This window comes from Lathamus discolor, chromosome 3 (assembly GCF_037157495.1).
Source record: "Lathamus discolor isolate bLatDis1 chromosome 3, bLatDis1.hap1, whole genome shotgun sequence".
Taxonomy (NCBI): domain Eukaryota; kingdom Metazoa; phylum Chordata; class Aves; order Psittaciformes; family Psittacidae; genus Lathamus; species Lathamus discolor.
In genome coordinates, this window is record NC_088886.1 from 90,980,430 (window position 1) to 90,997,210 (window position 16,781).

General features: G+C 39.0%; 1 protein-coding gene across 1 annotated transcript in view; it reads left to right on the top strand.

Moving 5' to 3' along the window:
• Positions 1–533: 533 nt before the first annotated feature.
• GRB14 (growth factor receptor bound protein 14) overlaps positions 534–16,781 on the top strand; it is a 64,514-nt gene continuing 48,266 nt past the window's right edge. The window contains 3 exon segments of the mRNA XM_065670542.1: positions 534–786; positions 789–1,044; positions 2,698–2,830. Of these exon segments, the coding sequence (XP_065526614.1) occupies positions 534–786; positions 789–1,044; positions 2,698–2,830 (642 nt within the window).

The following is a 16,781-nucleotide window of genomic DNA, read 5'->3' on the forward strand; positions in this document are numbered from 1 at the left end:
CGGCTGTGGAATTGCCAAGTGGGATTCTGTGTACATAAAGAAGGACAGGAGCTGGCTTCTTCAGCAGTGCAGGCTGCTGTGAAGGAGCCCAAGGCACAACGATAAACCACTTTCCTCTCTCATTAGAGCTGCGGCTGAACGCCATCCCTGGGCCCGGCGGGAACCCAGCCTCCCCCCTAGAGCTGCTTGTTTGGCGCAAACGTACGGGTCTGTCCTCCGGCCTTGCTCATTCCTTATTTCTCTAAGGCATAACCGTAAATCCCCGACCTCACAGAGGGATGGGGTAGCTTCTTTAATGATTTGTCAGGCGCTTAAACAGGCGCCAGGCCCCTCAGGCAGTGCGCGTCCGGGCCCCGATGCGCGGCCGTGCGCCAGGGGCCGGCCCAGCCGGGGAGAAGGTTACCGGCCAGGTCCGAGCCAACTCCTGGGGAGTCAAGGGGCAGCGCTGCACGACCTCGGCCGCCCCGGCGCTCTGTCAGGCCCGGCTCGACGCTGCGGACGGGTCGGGTGACACCGCGGCCTCGAGTCCCGGGATGAGGGCGGGGGAGCCGCGCACCTGCCGGGGCCCGCCCCGCTGTGCCGCCAGGGAGCGGAGCTCAGGGCACCTCCCGCCCCGGCGCGGCGGCGGCGGCGGCAGCCGGAGGGGCACGGCTCGGCCCCCGCCCGCCACAGCGTGGAGCCGGCGGCCGCCCACCCCCGCCGCCGCCCGCGCACGTGTGCCGGGGAAGGCGTTCGGTGCCGTTCTCCGCCCGGGCGGCGCTTCCCCTCGCTCCCCGCCACCTCCCCCCTTCGCAGCGGGAGCGGAGAGCAGCCTCCGCCCGACACGCCCGGCAGAGCCGGGGCCGCTCGCCGACGTGCCTCCCGCGCGGGCGGCCGCCCAGCCAGGACGTCGCCGCCGCCGATGGCCGCCCCGCTGCCCGGTGTGCCGCGCGCCTCAGGGACGGCGGCGGAGCCCGAGGGCGGCGGCCCCCACGGAGCAGCGGGGTCCCCCTGCCCGCTCCCCCGATCCCAAGGCGGGGACCCGCCGCCCTCGCCCCCCGACAGGTAAGGCCGGACCCCGGGCAGGCACCGCCGGCCCTGCCTGCTCCCTCGAGGGCCCGCCTGCCGCCGTCTAGGGGCTGGCCGGCATCCTGCGGGCGGGAGCGGGTCCGGCGGGGCCTGAGAGGGCGAGTGCCCCGCGGCTTGGTGGCGGCGGTGTGGGGAGGGGGCCGAGCGCAGGAGCGGGGCGGCCTGGCCCGGGACCGGCCCGCGCCTCCCTGGAACTCCAAAGTTGTTTCCCGGCCCTGCAGACACTTCCCTGCGCTGCAGATGCGTGGCGTCCGCACTCCCGCTGCCCCCCCCTCCTTTATCTTCTTTTTAGAGGTTTCCCAGTTTGAGGTGAAAAGAGACGACGTTGGCGAGCCTGCTTGTCACACCGACCCGAGCCTCTGCTTTCTCTTTGCAGTGTCTTGTCTTACAATATTCGTGAGATAAACGGCTTCACCGTTAGCGATGCCGCTGTAATTGCTGTCAGCGGAGTGCACCGTTTGCTACCTCTGAGGCTGTTCTTAAAGGCACTGGTCTCTATTCTTAGTAAGGGAAACTGTGAGCTAGGCTTTTCATGAAGCGTCTGATCAGTTTTGGTAGACTGAAGTTTGCAGAATCTTAAAATACTGCATATGGGATTTTTCACTCCTTAATGCTAGATAGCACTTTGAGTGAATATTCAGTGAGGATTTCCAGAAAGTGTCTTCATTCCGCATCATTACCTTACTCTCATGGGTTTTCACACATTGTACCAATTAGTATGTGAAATCTGGAATGATAATAATAAGGTAATAAAGCTAAATACTTGGAGTCATTAACTCACACGTATAGAAAATATGTAGGCAGACTGGGTGCTGCTGTCCAAATGAAAGCAAGTAGACAAAGTGCTGTTGAGCATTTTCTGTGAGAAAACCATGCACTGTAATGTACACAGCCATCTAAATAGCCGTGTTATTAAGGTGATACTTTAAATCAGTGCATAACTTGAGCTCTTCAGCAAGTACAGGAGTGATTATCTTCACTACTCTTGCAAATGCTGCTTGGTGGTACTTCAGACACAGTCAAATTTAAGGAGTCAGCAACTGCTGAGACATTTATTTTACGATGGAGCTATGCAGATACAAATACAAAAGTAATTGAAAACAGAAAGGAGTGTATTGCTTAGCAGTGTTTTGCCTTGTCAGTCACTTTGACACCTGGTAAAAAAAAAGTTTCCATCGGTTTAAAATCCAGTTGTGATTTACTCAAGAAGTATTAATGAGAAGTTACATGCATCCACTGTTGTAATATGTGTACATAGGGAATGACATGAACACAGGGACAACAAAATATTTACTAATGTCCTTAGGAGCCAATATAAATATAACTGTGCTCCTGCTCTGCAAAGACTTAAACATATTCAAACAACTTTATATTCAGAGCTGTATACTTGGATTGCTTTCAAGTAGTGTTAAGCACTGTATGTTAATAGATTCAGCCTACTGATTAAAAAAAATAACTGCATAAAGAAGCTAATTGCTGCAACCAGGAAGCATTGTGGTATTAATGCCTTAGTATTTCGTGTATTGTGGTTGGATACTGCAATTTTAACAGCGGTTGCTACAATTTGGTATATTTTTATCAAATTGTAACAATTTGTTATGTTTGATATTACGTATTTTGCTGAAACAGGAGGAAACAGAAAGATGACAATATTTTGGAGATCTCATCAATTCCAAACCCTTTTCCGGAGCTCTGCTGCTCTCCGTTCGCATCAGTTTTGTCAGCCAGCCTGTTGTCCAAGGAAACTTCAAGAAAAAAGCAGGTAAGATTTCTAAATTATTGTTTGAGAAATTATAGATTGGTTTCATGAAAGCTTGAGGAAAAAGCTCAGTTACCTATTAAGTTATTTTTTCTAATAAAGGTGTTCCATATTTCTGTAATTTGGTGAAATTTTCTCTGTAGGTCACTGATGGTTGTAGAAAATGAGGTTTTGGAACCTGTGACTCTAGATGTGACTGTTCTTTCACAGAGCCTACATGTGACTGTGAAAATTTTTCGGGTAAAGCGGAAGCAGGGGCAGGCAGGCAGTACTTTATGTCCTTAAATGAGAAGTTAATGTCTTTCTTCCCTTCCTCCCAACCTCCAATTACTGTCATCAGTGCTATAGCACAGGGAAATTTAACAGCCATTGAGCAGCTTCTTTTGTCTGAAGGTCTAATTTTGGTAGGATAATTGAATAAAACTAAAATTGATGGGGAAGGAGCAAATGCTGTGTACATGGCATATATTTTATATGCATATGTGTTTATTTGTCTACAGCTGATGTTACTGTATTTCCATAAATACCTGAAAGTGTAAACCAAGGGAAGTTCTGAGTGGGCAGACAGACCTGGCAGTGCTTTGTCTTAGTTCTGTTCATGCACAATTTAAATGTTATCCTGAGCAGGGGTAGAGATTAAAGAGGAAATTTCCAATTAATGGAAATTACTGGTGTTGAAGATCTCTTTCACTCTAAAAGCTTACATTCTGTTTCCCTTTCTTGAGCCTGGAAGGAGTTCTGACAAGGAACAACTGTAGGATTAAGGGTACCACCTCCTTCACATTCTTGGTGGTCTGCAAGACCCTGTCTTAACAGTTTTAGGGGTGAGATTGGAGGTGTACGAACTTACACTGCTGTTGGTTATTCAGTTTTTAGATTTGCATGAAGAAATAGACTGGAAGTTGAAGTTTCTTGTAGTTGTATTAACTTTTCTGAAGCTGACCAGTCATGGCTCTTTCTGTGCACCTGCCAGAGAGCTTTATTGGCAAAGTCCTGGCTGGCACCTTAAGGAGGAATCTTATCCCTGCTTCTCCAGTGAAAAACATGTATGTGTCTGGGAAACTGTACTGATTCTATCTTGCCATACTTTGTATGTTCTCTAAAAATAGCTGTGGTGTCCTTCTGGAGTACTTTTATTGTTTTTAGTTCTTTCTTACAATAGTAATACTAATCTGAAGCATTTCTAGTCAGTGTGTATCTAAACGTTGCTGAGGCAGTGGCTAGAATTGTGACAGTTTTGTGCTTGGGCTAGGTAGAAGTGTTGACTGTCTGTAGAGGCAGGAAAAACACTGTACTGGTAACATCTTTCTGAGCATAAGGACTAGAAGCCACATAAAAGAATTAGTTTAAATTACACATGTTGCTGGCCTAAGTTGCACTTACTGTAGTAACTTTTGTGCTTGCAACTGGTTAGTAGATTTCCCAAGCAAGGTTTAACACACAAAGGTCAACTGTCTGCTTTTGTGGCCTGTCATGGTTAACATTACTGACTGGCTTGATCATGTAAGCCAGCCAAGTGCTAGCTTCAATCCCTCAGAAGCTAGAGTTCATAGCTTTTCTGATTGCACGTCTGTTTCTTCATAAAGGTTCTTGTCATACATTTTGTGACAATTTCTGCTCATAGTCCTTCCATTTCTGTTGGTTTTCCATTTAGGAATGTAGTGTGCTCTCTAGTAAAAGTAGGATCAAGAACAGCTTGTTTACTGACAGAAGTGAGCTAAAATAATAATGGTGCTAAAATAATACGAAGGGCCTGATACATTTTCCAGTTACCAGAAGAACTGTGAGGAATCTTCCTTTTATTTAAAGGAGGCATTTTAACAGGACCATGGTTTCTGTCAAAAAGCCTTTCACCAAGTTGGCCACTGCAGGATAAATAACGCTGGGCTAAGCAGACCTTTCATCAGACTCAGCCTGACTGTTCTTAAGTTCTTCATTTAAAGTTATTAAAGGCTGAGGCCAAATGGCAACTGTTGAGTTAAACTTTAATCTTTGATTCAGGTTGAAGTCTTCTAATATATTTATAAAATTACTTAGGTTTGAAAAGGAGAGAGATGTGCAAAGAGGAGAAGTGAACTGGCTGTGGCTTTGACTTCCCACAGTTGTGGAGGTTGTGCTTGGAAATATCATGTTTCCACCCCATGTTTTTATTTTGCCAACTTTGTAACAGCTCTGTCTGCAAATACTTAATCCATATACAAAAATTTCAATGTATGCAGCCCCCAAGGTCATGAGTATTACTGTTACAGTTTGATAGGTTCTGAAATCCTAAGAGAAACCAGCTACATTTAAGCACTTTTTAAAATCTTAATATTGTTGACAGCTGCCAGATTTTTTTCTGTTGCCTCTCTGATGATCTACATGTTTTTCAGTGATTCTTCTTTTAGATTGCTTTCTTTCTGATTTAGTTTCTTTTACTGCTGTGTCTTTATTTTCAGGCATAATAAAGAAAAATTACAGAGTGAATTTCTACTTATGTCTAATTGGTAACTATTATCAAAATAGGCTTTTCTAAAAGAGAAAAAGAAGTTATGCCTCTTCTGTCTTGTTTTTCTCTCCAGAAAAGATTTTCTACTTCCCAGGAAAAAAGAAGTTGTCACAAATATCTATTCTCTTATTCATAACACATATGACATCTGAAATCTTTTCTCTTCTGAATAGATAATTAGCATTATTTTGAATTCTTGTTTTTCTAAGCTGAAGTTCTTTCTGTATTCTGAAGATCTTTTATCATAAGCCTCTCAAAACATTGAACACGCTGCTTGAACAGCATGTTTGTTTGTGGGGTCAACTTACTGGAAATAAGTTTATAAAAGCAAATTGGTAACAGCCATGTAGGAGAATAGTGAGTTGCCTCTGTCCTTGGGAAGGAGGACATCTGCATGTCTGAAAATTATTTGGTCTGCCTCGTCAACACAGCTGTCCATCTTCTTTTCCTTCCTGCAGTTTTGAAAGAGTTTTGTGTTATATCCCCACAGACTCATAATCGTGACATGGTGAGAGAAATTAGAACAAACCTTGAGAGGTGACCTTGACTGTTTTGTTCTCTTTTAATTTAAAAAACAGACGGGGAATGGTGGAGATCAAAATAAGGAGTAAAAGTATAGAGTCAGCACAGTGACAAATTTTATTATCCTAGAGGAAGGTTTGAAAGCTAGGAGAATAGGAAGAACAGACCCACACTGAGCTGCTGAGAACTACAGGCTTCTTTGTCAGATGAGCTGTTCTCAATGGAGCACTTCCTGGAGTTGACCCTATGGAACTGATATTATGATATCACACCCATGTTTAGGAAGGTGGAACTTTGAGATGTTTCACAAGTTGGAGTTGGATTACGTATTTAATGTCCTCATCCTCAAGGGAATGATGTAGAGATGAAACCTGAAACTGAACGTATGGATGGCAAGATTACTTTGTGGATTGTGTAATCCATTCTGTAAGAAATTGTCAAGTTTGGTATCCTTGGAAGAAATGTAGGAGGGACTTGGGTGCTTTGGCATGAATGATGTTATATTTGTATATGCTCAGGTAGACTACATTTTGTGCTTCAGGGTGCAAGACTTTTATTGGAAAAGACCAAAATCCCAGCTATTTGCTGATATTCAGCACAGCATGATCAACTAGGTACATGCTAGGAAATGCTGGCTATGGAGGAATTGATTGTTTGCTGTTACTAGGTGGAGTTTGTGAACTCATGTGGAATATCTAATCGTGTCTCAGAGTCTGTGTTCTCCCAGAAGTGACAAGACACTTGAAATATAAAACACTTTGTACTTTTGTCTCTAATTATGATAAAAATGGATATTGGTAGGGAAAAAATATTAACTGTAAGTAAACATGCTCTGTTCTTTAGTATGCGTTTGGTTTTCTTTGGTCAAATGAACTGAAAAGAGGTTACTATAGTTTTATGAAGGCTTAGCTTTGAAGTCTTTCTGAAATTAAAACCTGAATCATTTACACTGGAGTGATAGTTCTTGCCCTGATCAAGGATAAGCCAGAAAGTGTTTCATCACAAAAGTAGTTCAAGGTAATTAGTGCCTTGTGTCTTTAAATTAAATTAGAAGTGCAAAAATAAAACTCAAGTAAATCTCAAGGTGAAGAACGCTCAAATCTTAGGAATTTTATCTTACCTCTTTTGTCTTTCTTGGTGTTCTAAACAAGTAGATATTTTTATCATTTAGAATCCAAATATACTCCCACAATGTTCTTTCCAGGAAATCTATTGTATAAAGAGATCTCAGATACATATTTGACTGTAGTGGAATGTCACTTCACTTTTTTGCATTAACAAAGATTTTCATCTAAAGCTCTTTGGCAAAGAAGAACTGAAAGCAACTTTATGACAAAGAACAGATGTTTCTTTAAATGTGTGCTATTCTAAGTGTATGAATAATATTTAGCATTGCCTGTTGCAGTTGGAGTGCCGTTTATTTTCTTCTACAGCTATAGTTCAGGGTCTTCTAGTGTACCCACTTGAAACCTCATTCTTACACATTTTTCGTATTATTCTATTAGCAGGCACAAATGGTTAAGTGTCTGGTACTTAGATATTTTTATGACAGGGTGTTTTTTTTTCTGAAATACCAGTTTTCTCTTGACTTTTAATGCAAAAAGATTTTAAATTTAAATGTAATAATTCACAAATTTTCAAGCAATTTCCATTGGCTGAAATCTATTTTCTAATCAAAGATGCATTAATGAAATTTACTCTGTAATTCCAGTCTGTCAGTTTCTTGACAGATCCTTTCCAGGCTGGACAGCATTGCACATATCCTCTTTTAATCAGTTCTTAGTATTTCTTCCTTCCAGTTTCTAAGAATGTGTATGTTTCTCCCATGTCTTTCCCTAAATTACACAAAAAAAAAAAAACCTTAGAGTTTGAAAGGAGGAAGGGAAAGGAAAAGGTCTTTCCAACCAGTTTACAGATGAACAGAAAAATATATCCTGTACAGAACCAACTTAACGAGCTCAAGGTTTTTACATGAAATCTTTGCTATAAAGACTTGAATCAGTTGGACTCCTTTTTGTGGTGTCTCGCCTGGTGGTCTTCTCCAGTTTCTGTCCCCTGTTCTTCATTTATATGGCTGTACCTACACTCCCAGGAAAGATTTATTGCTATTATAGCAGATTAAAAATAGCTAGACCCCTATTAAAAGTTGCTGTTTGAATGCATGTAACTTTGTGGTTTGTCCAGTTGCCTTAACACTGTGGCAGAAAGTCATAGGCCTATACGGAATATCACCTTGTTTATTCTGAAGTGGCCTAGCACAAACTATCTGATATGTCAGCACGGGGAAATTTCAGATTAATCACCTGTTTGTGACTTTTATTTTTCTTTCTGTATTTTACTTTATCTTCTTTACATTGGTTCATTCATTAGTGTATCTTTCTTACAGAGGGAAGAAATTGCTTTCTGTCAAACTTCACATCAACCCTCAGTGTTATTACACATTAACCTTGTACTTTGTTACTGTCCTAAACCAACTCAAGCAAAGACTCTAAACATTCTAATTTAACAAAAATAGCATTTTTTATTTTTTTTTTCCTTTCAAATGAGCACAAAACCAATTTTACTTTAACTTTCCTGGTTTCTACGATATTGCCTCTGCAAGCTTGTTGTTTAATTCACATCAGGAAAATTTTAGGCTTAAATTTTTACAATTTCTAGATACAAAAGATTAAAAAAAAATCCTCAGTACTGTCAAAGATTCTGGTAGACATTTTGCCAATGTTTTAAAAATTGGGATGATTTTAATCATGCTTTGATCTTGATTGGTTTTGGCTTCAGCAGCCTGAAAATTGAAACTGAAGTTTCTTATCTTTTTTGTTAGGACTGTTTTCTCAAAACAAGAAACTGCCTCTTCTGAGCCATTTGGAAGTTATATTTTGAACAAAAAACCTCTGGTACATTGCAGTAGATCTAATTCTTTGTGTAGAAAATGTCTGTAAATTTGGAAACTTTGATTCTTCCAAAAGCAATTCTTTAACATTAATCTCTTGAATTCTGAGTTGAGTACCTAGTATTTTGGTCCTGGGACACCTCTCTAGTATTTTGTAATTATCAGGTGGCTAGAGCAGAAAATGGTAAAATCAGTCTCATTTTCTTTGAATATAAAGAGGTTTTACAGTTAAAGCCAGCTGAAACTGCAGGGAACTTCTACTCTAATGTTGCTGAGTCACTTTTGATAATTCACTTATATTGAGCTTGGCTTTAAAAGATTAAATTCTGATGAATGGAGCTTGAATCCTTATGATTTTCAGAAGGGAATTAGATGCGATAGATACTAGCACTGGTTTTATTTATAGTTTTTCCCAGGAATGAGTGCATTTCTTTAAGATTAGACTGGATAACTAAGAATTTAAGGTCATTTGTAGCAGCTCCATATCTGCCACAGACAGATGCATGATTAAATAAATATTTTATTGACAGATCTTTTTTCAGGTGGCTTCTCATTGGTGACATTGTCAGTAAATGATACTGTGGTAAGTGTGGGATGCAAGACATCAGTATTGTAACAGCAGAACACTATTGTCATCTTCCTTTTACTGACCACTGTCTGAACTGTCTTTTGATCAAAATAGATAAACTTTCCCATCTGACTTCCAGGGACACGTCTAGGTTAATCAGAATAGTGTTGAGCAACATTCATAATTTGTATCATTTATCTGAGATTGATGTTATCACTGATACAGCTTCCAGTTGGGGATTTCTAAATTTTTCTAGCAGCTGATTATTTCTGTGATGGGATATATCTCTAGCAAGTGGTGAAATCCTGCAATGATAAGTGGGAGATCACTGGCCATGTTCTTGTTTGTCTTCAACATGTTTAAAGTTGTTACTTCTGAGGGAATTCACACGTCTCTGTATAACTGCCTTTAATTTGGGAATGAAGATAAAGAGAAACCTTCAAGATGGCGTACTTAAGCATCTCTCACATGTTAGAGTCCTTATGGGAGTCACCTCAACTGGGAAGATAAAAAAGAAAAAAAGGCTAATCAGGCCAAAGAAATTTTTTCAACAAGGGCAGTTGTGGGAGGGAAAAGAAATTAGACCTCTGCTCTAGTAAGAGTGTGAACTTTCTTTTTTCCTGTTTCAGTCACAGAGCATTCATTTGCAGCCAATCAGCTCATGTTTTAGCCCAATAGTGTACTTGATATTTAGTACTGAAGTCTCAAGAGATAAATGTATATTGGTTATCCTAGAGGTGTGCCTGTGCTTCTAATTAGGATACAGATGGATTGTTCCTGCCTATTTCTGGTATGCATGTATATACTGCTTACCAATGTGTCTATCTCTTTGCTTTTTAACTGGATATTATATGCACAATAAAGCAAGATACAGTAGATAGCCTTGTGAGCAGAATTGGATTTTTCAGTGACTGCATTCTTAGGCTATAAATAGCCTTTTAATTTTAGTTATGTTATGATAACTCCTGTTACTGATTACATTAAGATTTGGAGTTCATGAACAGCTGCAGGCACTTGATAATGGCACAGAAATGGTATCAATTGTTGAGAAACAGGCTGAAAGTTTGCAAGAAATTATTGTTATGTAGTGAGGGGAAAGCCCTCAATATGAGGGTTTTCTTAAAACTCAATTGACAGAACTTAGTTATCAGTGTGCTTTTCAATCAGGCTTGAGCCTACTGATGATGAAAATAGGCAGCTGAAAAGCTTTGCAAGGAGTGTGCATAACAAGGCTTTAAGATCCCACAGGTTTGTGAGGAGGATTGAAAGGAAAAGGATGGAAACCTGCGTCATGCTCTTTTGTACTGCAAAATACAGACCTACGTTAAAGAGTAGTGCTCAGCTTTTTGCCATTGTTCCTGCAGTATGAACCCTTCCATTATCATTGGAGGGGAGATAAATAATCTGGTGAGACAGAAGATTTTGACCAGGCTCCTGTGATTTTCATTATTAGGCTTTTCTCTAACATCAGCCCCTCTGGTTAGTGTGTTGTAGCATTAGGAATAATCTCTTCCATTTTGGTAAGCAGGCAGCATCTGCCTAGTTTCTGTCTAGTACAGTAATTATTTATTAGGGCTAAAAGAAAATTATCCATATAATTATTTTCATACTTGGTTCACGTATCTGTAATTTGTGACTGGTTGCCTTCATATTTATATCTGATTATACTCATGAAGTTATATTTTAAAGTGATTTTCTTCTTCTTTTTTTTTTTTTTTTCCCCTCAAAGTGTAAAGTATTTGCGTGTCTGACTTGTTCAGGAGGTAACAGCTGTCCAATTTCAGATTGTCCTGGAAAGCTGTTTTGCTTCTGATGTAGTCATGTAGATGATAGGCTCTAGTCCATGATTACTGACTTTAATAGTAAACTAATTTCAGTTTACTGTATTCACATAACTTCAGAACAGGGAGCTTTGAAAGTACATCTGTGTGTTGTCTCATCTGGGAAACTCACTGAACAATGAGATCCATCTTTTCCCAGTGTCTTCATAACTACTCCTTACTATGATCTTAGGATAATATCCTTGTCATTCATGGACCTGAAAAGCAGCCATGAAAAGGCTATGCTGTGGGTTTTGTTTGGTTGGTTGTTGTTGGTGGTTTGTTTGTGGTTTTTTTCTCCTTCATGTAAGATCAGAAGCCAGTTGAAAAGAGTTTTGAAAAGGTTACCTCTTGAGTTATTTCTTATAACTTTTTGTACCTTGTACTTCTGCCTGTGAGACAATGACCTTATTGAGTAACACTGAAGGTTAGGCATTAATACTTTTTTTTTTTTTTTTTTTTTTTTTAAAAAGTTAAGTATCCAGTAGGAGGTTTGTAACTTTGTTGTTTTTTAGCAGGTATTGGGCAGACACATATGAAAGATAATGTCAGTTTTGTAATGTTATTAACAATTTGGATACCTGGTGAAAGCTTACATAAGGAGTAGACTTAATGGAAAATTAGAATATGTACTTGCTGTGTCGACCAAGCCATACAGAAGACTTAAGATATTTGAAACTAATGGGTCTTTGGAGCAGCTGAATGATGAATTCATCACGGAATCAAAGAATGGTTTGGGTTGGAAGAACCTTAAAGGTCATCCGGTTTCAATCCCCCTGCCATGGGCAGAGACACCTTCCATTAGACCAAGTTGCTCAAAGCCCTTCCAAATACAGCCACTGAGTCTGACAACCTCGTTTTAAGTATGTTTAAGGGTCAGTTTGACCCAGTTATATCACAGCTATAACCAGGGAGAAGAAGAAAGCTGACACGTGGCTAATTGAAGGATAACATTCAAAAGGAGTTCAGAGTTCATGTAGCACATGTTTCTTGGCCAGCAAAAGGACAACAGTCTTCTGAGAGCTATGAAATGACGTATTTGGAGGTAACTTTTCAGTGCAGGATTTGGGGTCCTGCTTTGTGTTATCTTGCTTTGCCCTTAAACTGTGCCAATACACAGTATTGTTTGGAATACCTGGCTCATCCATGGGAAGGCTAGAAGGGGAAGAACTGAAACTATGAATTGTGCTGGTTCTTTTTTGTGGTGTGTTAGACTTATTATTAAATTTCTATTAAATACTTTTATATGTGTTGCAATATATGCATGTCTAATATTCCTGTGAGTACAATTCCTACAGGATCAGGCTCTGTTACCACAAGTTATTTTCTTACAGCAAAATTTTGAAGCTATATTACAGAATTTTGAGAACATGTTCCCATAGGAAATAAAAACTGTGCGCCTGAAAGGTAAAAACCTAATTGCAAACACTTGACATTTATTATAACTATCTCTAGTAGAAAAGGATGTTAATTCTGTAAGATTTGGAATGAACACTTTAAACTCAATCTCTCAAATAGATTTTGATTCTTCTGATTTTTCAAATTAGTCATTAGAGTTTTGGACTGGAGCTTAAGAGAGAAAGAAGTAAATAAATATACCTTAAACCTAGAAAATCAGTTGCTATGGATCTCTTGCTGCTATATACTCAATGTAAAATGAGTCAAGTTAAAACTGAACCTTTATCGAGCCAAGGAAATAGATAATATCTGCTGTATTTTAACTGGTTTTATGGATTTATTAAAAGCTCTTGTTTTAAAACTGACTGAACAAAGATCAAATGTCTATCTGCAAACAAGTTCTCCTTGTGACTTGACATCAGTTCTATACTAGTTTTTTTTCCATCCCATGTGTCTCAATCAAGGACAAAAGCTTTTGAAAGTTTAGGAAAGTATTTGCTTCCTATTTCTTAGGAGTATTTTATTACTGTTTGGGAGCTGCAGGTAAAATTTTAGTTTTTGGGAGGGAGCTGTATTCTTTTTCTATTTATGGTGTTTGGTGTTCTTGTCATCAACAGAATTCACCTACTCCCTAATGATTTTAGGATTTCAGGAAAGTGATTTAGCATGAAAATAGATGCTTTGAGTCCATGGACTCTGAAGCGTCTTACTGGTGCCTGTGACTTTTTATGTAGTTTTTGCCACTTGAAAAATTACATGGAATCACATTGTTTAACTTACCAGTATATTGACATTTCTTATGTCTTGGAGATAACACTTTTTTCCCTAGCCATTTTGGGATTACTACAGAGTGTGCTCATCGCTAATGACTGAGAAGGAAAACGCTATGAATATGATCTAGTGAATTTTAGCATGGATTATTGTACTATTTGCTAAGTCAGTAATGAATGGTTCTAGGACATATACATTAGATGTGTGCTACATGATAAAGTAACTTCCTATGAAACTACAGTAGTCTCCATATCTGATACATTATTGCTTGAGATGTTATGAATACTTAATATAAATAATTTTAGCAGAATGTCTGCAGTCTTCACTGGTGGTGAGCAATGTTTCTGATGCAAACTGTTTGTTCAAGAGTTATAAAAGAAATATCAAATATTGCAGTTCCAGCATCTATTTAACAGTTTGGTTTACAACAGGATTATTGCTTAGTCATGCTGCATAAAAGAAAAAAACTTTTTCTGCTATGAAGCACATTATGAGACCTTTAAAAAAGATTATAGCTTTCTTTATTGTATAAGGAATGTAAAATTCTACCCTTTTCCTGAAGAATTAAAAAAAACCATTACTTCCTTAGAACCACATTAATGAAACCAGGCTTGTTATGCAGGTATTTGATACATAAAGTAAATAATGTAAGCAGGGTGAACAACAATTTGAGTTCATAAAACAGTCCTAAATTTCATTGACTTGTAACCTTTTACTTGCCACATTTTCAGGCCTTTGTTACACTGCAGTGGTAGAAATTGTATTGCTTTAAGTAAAAATGGGGTTTGCTGCTGCTCTGAATAAAGGGAGGTAAGAATCAGAATGAAACTTCATGGACACATCTGTTTTTATGCTTAGCTACTTTCTTTAAACCTGACGATCAGAAGCACTGAAGAGTATTTTGTTTGCTGGGAAAAGACAGGAAAAAAACAGTGTAACCACTCAGTATCAAGTGCTAAAATACAGTCTTTAATCATTTACATTTTATTTTTGTTTTGACAGTGAAGACAAGGTTCTGAGTGATAGAAATGCATATTGTTCTGCTTATTTTTATAGCCAGAAATATCAGTGTTGGCCTTTCCAAAGAGAGAAGATGAGTTTTCAAGCTCTTTGATTGGTTGATTTCCAGTTAGTCGTACCCCAATTTCTTCTGTAATTGGCTTTGCGTGGGTATCATTTACTACATTCTTAGTCTTTTCTTTGCACTGACTGTCCAATATTTGGGTTTCAAGAAGTTAGGCTTCAAGAAATATTGCTAACTACTTTGTTCTGCTTCATGTTATCACTTTGAAGGATGGTGAGTTTTGTGAAGAGCAGACATGAGTTTGTCTTCAAGAAGAGTAACACTGCCTGCAGTTATGCCAATAGCTCTGCAGAAAGGGGTACAGCATTTACATCAGTCTTATAATTCTGATTTTAATATGGGTTGGTAATACATGTGCTTAGCGTAAATAATGTTTTAAATAAATATATTTTATATTTTTTTATTTATGTAATAAATTATGTGAGGTACATATTTACACAACATACATAAATATATATGTGTACATAAATGAATATTTGTTACTGTGCTTTTTTGTTACTGTAATTCTGTATCTTGTGCAGGTTGATTTTGCTTACAGATTAATGTAGGTTTTAAATATGAAGTGTTATAATGGCATTTCAGAATATTAATATATGCCTCTGTAGAAGGCTATGGTGCTGTTTCTAATGGAGGATAATTGGAGCCTGGTTCCACAGGGTTTATATCAGCCTTAAACACAAAAAACTTTTTTCTTGCTCCTGCTGGTTAGCCCATTAGTAGTGGATGGCCCGTTAAGTATTTTGGGAATCAGGGTAACACTGCACAGTGTTTCTCCATAGCCACTGTAGCTTCCCTTTTTTTATTAGCTCACTAAAAAGTGGAAGCAATACAAAATCATTACACCTACGTGCACTAGGCTTGCCTAGTGTAACTCTAGGCATTGGGGGTATCTGTGAAGTTAAAAATACACATGGAAGTGAAGTACGGAAATATGACTCTTGATTAAGGCAGATATATTAACTTCTAAGAAGTCAGTTGTAACAAACTAAGTAATTCATTAGTTCAATTTATTTTGTAAATGTGTAGATATTTTTCAAAAATTCAGTGCTGCCTAATCTGCCTGAATCACTGTTAATAAATTCTTCTGTTACTCAGAGGCTTTTAATATACCACCAATGTGAAAAATGAAATTTCACTGTATTAAATGGTTCTCATGAACAATTTTCACAGGACACAGCATATACTTTTTATGGTATCGGCATAAGTCCAGCTGGTCTAAAGTAGTATAAACATGTAGCTAGCTCTTACTGATTTGGGATATATGTTATTCTTTTAGATTACTTCATTGTTTGAGTTGAAGGGGAAGCCTGTGAGCATACAATTTTAGTGTAATTGATTGGTACAGCTTAGATTATACTACTAACTTAATAACGTCATATGCTACTTTTCTGGTATAGTAACTTCTCTTTCAGATTTAGATGTGTGCATGATATACTCTTACACAGTTTTATCCTAATAATTTGACCTATTTGTGTTACAGTCCTCATGATTTTAAAAATTGTGGTTTATGTTTTTTTTTTCTCAGCTGTCATCCTCTCAATACTGTGGTTCCCTCCCCTTCCTCTGTTCCTCCCCCTAACACCCCACCTGGTCTCAAATCTTCAGTTGTCATAGTTATTTTATTTTTGGCTGTTCTTTGATTATTTGTATGTTAGGAAATGAAGGGCTTTGTTCTTGCAGTGTGTAGTTGTGCTGGAGTCCTCCCGTATGCATACAGTGGTGCTTGGTGCTATGTGGGAGGGGAGAGATGTATAACTTTGCTCAATCTAGCATACCTAAGGCTGGAAAACCCGATTTTAACTGAACTGTGTATTTTAATGGATAAATTTTCTTCTTTTGCTGTTGAGAGATGGGCATCATTATCTGAGGAAACTTATGGGATTTTCTCTTTTGACAAATGCATGGTGAGTAAGACAATCTACTGTGCATTCTCTCCTATTTTAAAACAAATATTTTCACACTACTATCAAATTAGCTGTCAACAGTTACTGGCTTTACTTCTCATTCTCTGTGCACTTTGCAAGCCAAATGGCAGTAGCAGGAGGAAGGAGCACAGGATGTTGCCTTAGGTAGGTATTGGGTTACACACAGTTGCAAAAATTCTCAAAGGAGTGTGTCCTCACTGAGGTCTCACTGCCAAATTTAATAGTCCTTTTTATGCTTGCGTTGTTTTTATCTACACATATAGAATTCCTCCTCTAAGAATCTTCTCTCTATTCGGAAAGTGCTTTTGTTATTTCTGTAGCAATAACCTAATTTCTGAAACTAGAATACTGCAGGGAGTGAAGGTAGGAAGGCAGGCAAGAAAGAGCCTTGCTTGTAAGGGGTAACAGTTGGGCATACATGTGCATGTGTAAATTTGGGTTTGTTTCTCATGGACATTAGAACCTTAGACATCCCCTTTAACTTAAAG